Genomic DNA, 3,658 nt, shown 5'->3' on the forward strand with positions numbered 1-3,658 from the left:
AAAAAAAAAAAAAGTAAAGGAATAACAAAAGCCCAAGTATAGCCAAGGAAATCAAGAAGAAATGGAAGAAGGAGAGAAAACTGAAGAAAGGCAAATAGGAGACATGCTTTACTAGATATAAAATTTTAATGTTAATAAATTAAGAGTATGCTATTAGAAATTTTAAAATTGACCAATAAAATAAAGATAAAAAGAAAGATTAACAAACTAAAAGGATAGCTCAGAGAAGACTCTTACATATATGACACATAAGACATTATAGATCACTGAAGAAGGACAAATTCTTCAATAATGCTGCACTTCAACTCAGGAATTTGAGACCAGCCTGAGCAAGGGCAAGACTCTGCTCTGCTAAAAATAGAAAAATTAGCCAGGGATTGGGAGGGGAAGGGTGCCTGTAGTCCCAGGAACTCAGGGGAGTGAGGCAGGAGAATCACTTGAACCCACAAGTTTGAGGTTTCTGTGAGCTAGGCTGCTGTCATGGCATTCTAGCTTGGGCAATAGAGTGAGACTAACTTGTGAAAGATACTGTTAAAAGAATGAAAAAATACACCACGAAGAAAACATTCCCAAATCATTTATCTGGAAAAGGACTTGGATCTTAAATATAGATGCAAACAACGCAATAAGCAAACATACGCAAAAGATTTAAACCACACTCCACCAGGGAAGGTATGTGGATAACAAACAGACACAACAATAGGTGATCAATATCGTTAATCGTTAGGAAAATGTAAATTAAAACCATAATAACTACTAGACACCTATTCCAATGGTAAAAAAATGAATAGAACTGAGAGTAGCACTTGCTAACAATGTTGGAGAGCAATTAGAACTCTTGTCATTGCTGGTAGCAATGCAAAATGTTAGTCACTTTGTTAAATAGTTCAGCAGGATTTTAAATAAGCACATACTTACTCAATGACTCAGCAATCATACTCCTAAATATTTACGACAGAGAAATAAAAACCTATATTCACACAAAATTCTATATATGAATGTTTATAGATGATTTATATGATTGCCAAAACCTGGAAATTAACCAATGTTCATCACTAGCAAAAATGCTAAACAAATTTAATTTCATAAAATGAAACACTTCTCAGCAATACAATCTTCTAATAGTCAAAATGATGTGGATAATATCAAAAACATGCTGAGTAAAAAACTCAGAAGTAAAAGAGTAATAATTACATAATAATGTAATGTTCCATTTATGTGACGTTCAAGAATGGACAAAAATAATCTACGGTGATGGACATAATAACATGGCTGCTGGAGTCAGAAGACAGACATCATCAATTTGAAATGTATATAAAGGTGTTGAATGTATTTAGTATCTTGATCTGAATTATGATTACACAAGTGTATACATTTGGCAAAATTCATTGAGCTATACTTAAGATCTGTGTACTTTTGGGTGTTGCCTGTGGCTCAAGGAATAGGGTGCCAGCCCCATATACCAAAGGTCATGGGTTCAAACCTGGCCCCAGCCAAAAACTGCAAAAAAAAAAGAAAAAGATTTGTGTACTTTACTGTTTATGTATAAATTATACGCAACAAAGTACTGTTAGCTTTCTAAAAAGGCATCAATAAATCTATTTTATTATGATAGTATTCTGTCATCTTTTAAAAAAATATATATTATTTCCTTAAACCACGTGTAACTATTCTTTTTACCTGAAGCTCGTTGTTCCATTCTCCTTTATTTTATTTTTCAGAATAGGAGATGCTTGAAGTGACAGAATTTTATTTCCAGGCAGAGTAATTTGCTTTACAAAGGAAGCTGTAAAAAACAAGAAAGAAAAAAGTAGAATACAAAAAAGCGATCATGCCACATTAAGAAAAATTCAGGACAACAGTTTTTAATATATATAGAATAATCAAAGAAAATTTCAAGTTGCCCTAGAACTATGTTTAAATTCAAACAAAATAAATGAATTTATCCCCTGAATAACACATGATCTTATAAAATAAAGATCATTCCACTTCTAATATGGTCTCAAATTGTCTATAGAATTAGCAGCATTATAAAAATATGAACAAAAGGCTGCTGAAACATGTTAGTATTTTCTATAGTAATATATTTTTAAAATACATAAAAGCTCTACTTTACATTTAGAAGATTTTTTTTTTTTTCAAGAGAGAAGGTCTTGGTCTGTCACCCAGGATGGAGTGTAGTGGCAAAAAACATAACTCGCTGCAGCTTCAAACTCCTGGGCTTAAAAGATCCTCCTGCCTCAGCTTTCTGAGTAGTCTGAGGCATGCACTACCACACTTGGCTAAATTTATTTTATTTTGTTTTTATTTTTTTGTAGCAATGAGGTCTCACTGTGTTGCCCAGGCTGACTTCAAACTTCCAGCCTCAAGAGATCCTCTCGCCTTAGCCTTCCAAACTGCTGGGATTAAAGGTATGAGCCACTACACAGGCCTTATGTCCAAATTTAGAGAAACAACTATATTTTAAGGTGAAATAAGGATATAGCAAATTTTGTTTAAAAAGTCCTCACTTCCTAATAATTTATTATATTTAATTACAGAATGTCATTAGTAGTTTCTTCTTTTATTATAAAACAACACATACACCTACAATGTATATATGAAAAATGCAGTAAGTAGTCTTCTTTCATAGTTGCCAACTTTAAAAGACCAATCTCTCTTCTCTTAACAGAACAACAAGAAAGTTCACAGCCCAGTGTGATGAGCTGAGATAGGCCAGCATCTACCTGCAGGAAACTGACTGGTAGGTATTACAGTGTTCACTGGCATCTTCTTTTGTCCAGATTTCTGAATGGTCAATGCAGAGGAATGGGAAAGTGTGGTCACTTGTTTTGCAATGCCTCCTGAAGGCTGCTGAACTACCTGAAACAATGAGAACTATCAATATAGTCATTCAGCTTAATCAGCTTTAGAAAAGGACAAGCTTTCAGTTTTAATAATAGACTGTGCTCACCCAGCTGCAAACGTACCTTTATCTTTGCATAACAAGCATATTTACTTAAGATATAAATTTGTACACAGCAAAATTATTTTGTTCAAAAGTAAAAAACATGACTATCTCACATATTATTTTGAGGGTAGAATTTAAATTTATATTTCATAGGGTCCAATTTAAATTTCTATAGGGATTCTATTCATTTTTTAGCTTACTGTGGGAAATTTCAATCATATTCAGAAGTAGAGAGAACAGTACAAAAACACATGAACCATTGCCAAGCTTCAACCATTACCAATCTTATTGCATCCATACCACCAACCCACTTCCTTGCCACTTTTAATTATTTTAAAGCAAATCTTGGACAAATCTTTTTACAACCATAAATATTTCAAAATATATCTCTGAACAATAAAGGCTTTTTATGTGCCTTTTTTAAAGAGTATTTTTAAAAACCTTTTGGAATGTGACAATGCTAAAGTCATTCTTTAAGATACCAGTTCAAGAAATCTGGGGGTTAAAGTTTAGTAATAAAGGAAAAGACACTAAAATAATAGCAGGGCCTTACTTTTAGCTTAAAAAAAAGAATAGCAGAGTGTCATATTTGTCTTTACTTCAAAGAGGAAAAATAGTCACCATGTATTTCAACCATTGATAATGAACTATTTTAGAACTTAAACTCTTATACCGCTAATATAGACTCATAATCTTTTTTTTTTTTTT

General features: G+C 32.6%; 1 protein-coding gene across 1 annotated transcript in view; it reads right to left on the minus strand.

The window, feature by feature from the left end:
• TAF4B (TATA-box binding protein associated factor 4b) overlaps positions 1–3,658 on the minus strand; it is a 106,472-nt gene that overhangs the window by 77,304 nt on the left and 25,510 nt on the right. The window contains exons 6-7 of the mRNA XM_012802043.1: positions 2,727–2,862; positions 1,681–1,786 (exon numbers count right to left, since the gene is read on the minus strand). Of these exons, the coding sequence (XP_012657497.1) occupies positions 1,681–1,786; positions 2,727–2,862 (242 nt within the window). The remainder of the gene's footprint in view (positions 1–1,680; positions 1,787–2,726; positions 2,863–3,658) is intronic.

This window comes from Otolemur garnettii, unplaced genomic scaffold, assembly GCF_000181295.1.
Source record: "Otolemur garnettii isolate 467f Iridium unplaced genomic scaffold, OtoGar3 scaffold00012, whole genome shotgun sequence".
In the NCBI taxonomy this organism is placed as follows: domain Eukaryota; kingdom Metazoa; phylum Chordata; class Mammalia; order Primates; family Galagidae; genus Otolemur; species Otolemur garnettii.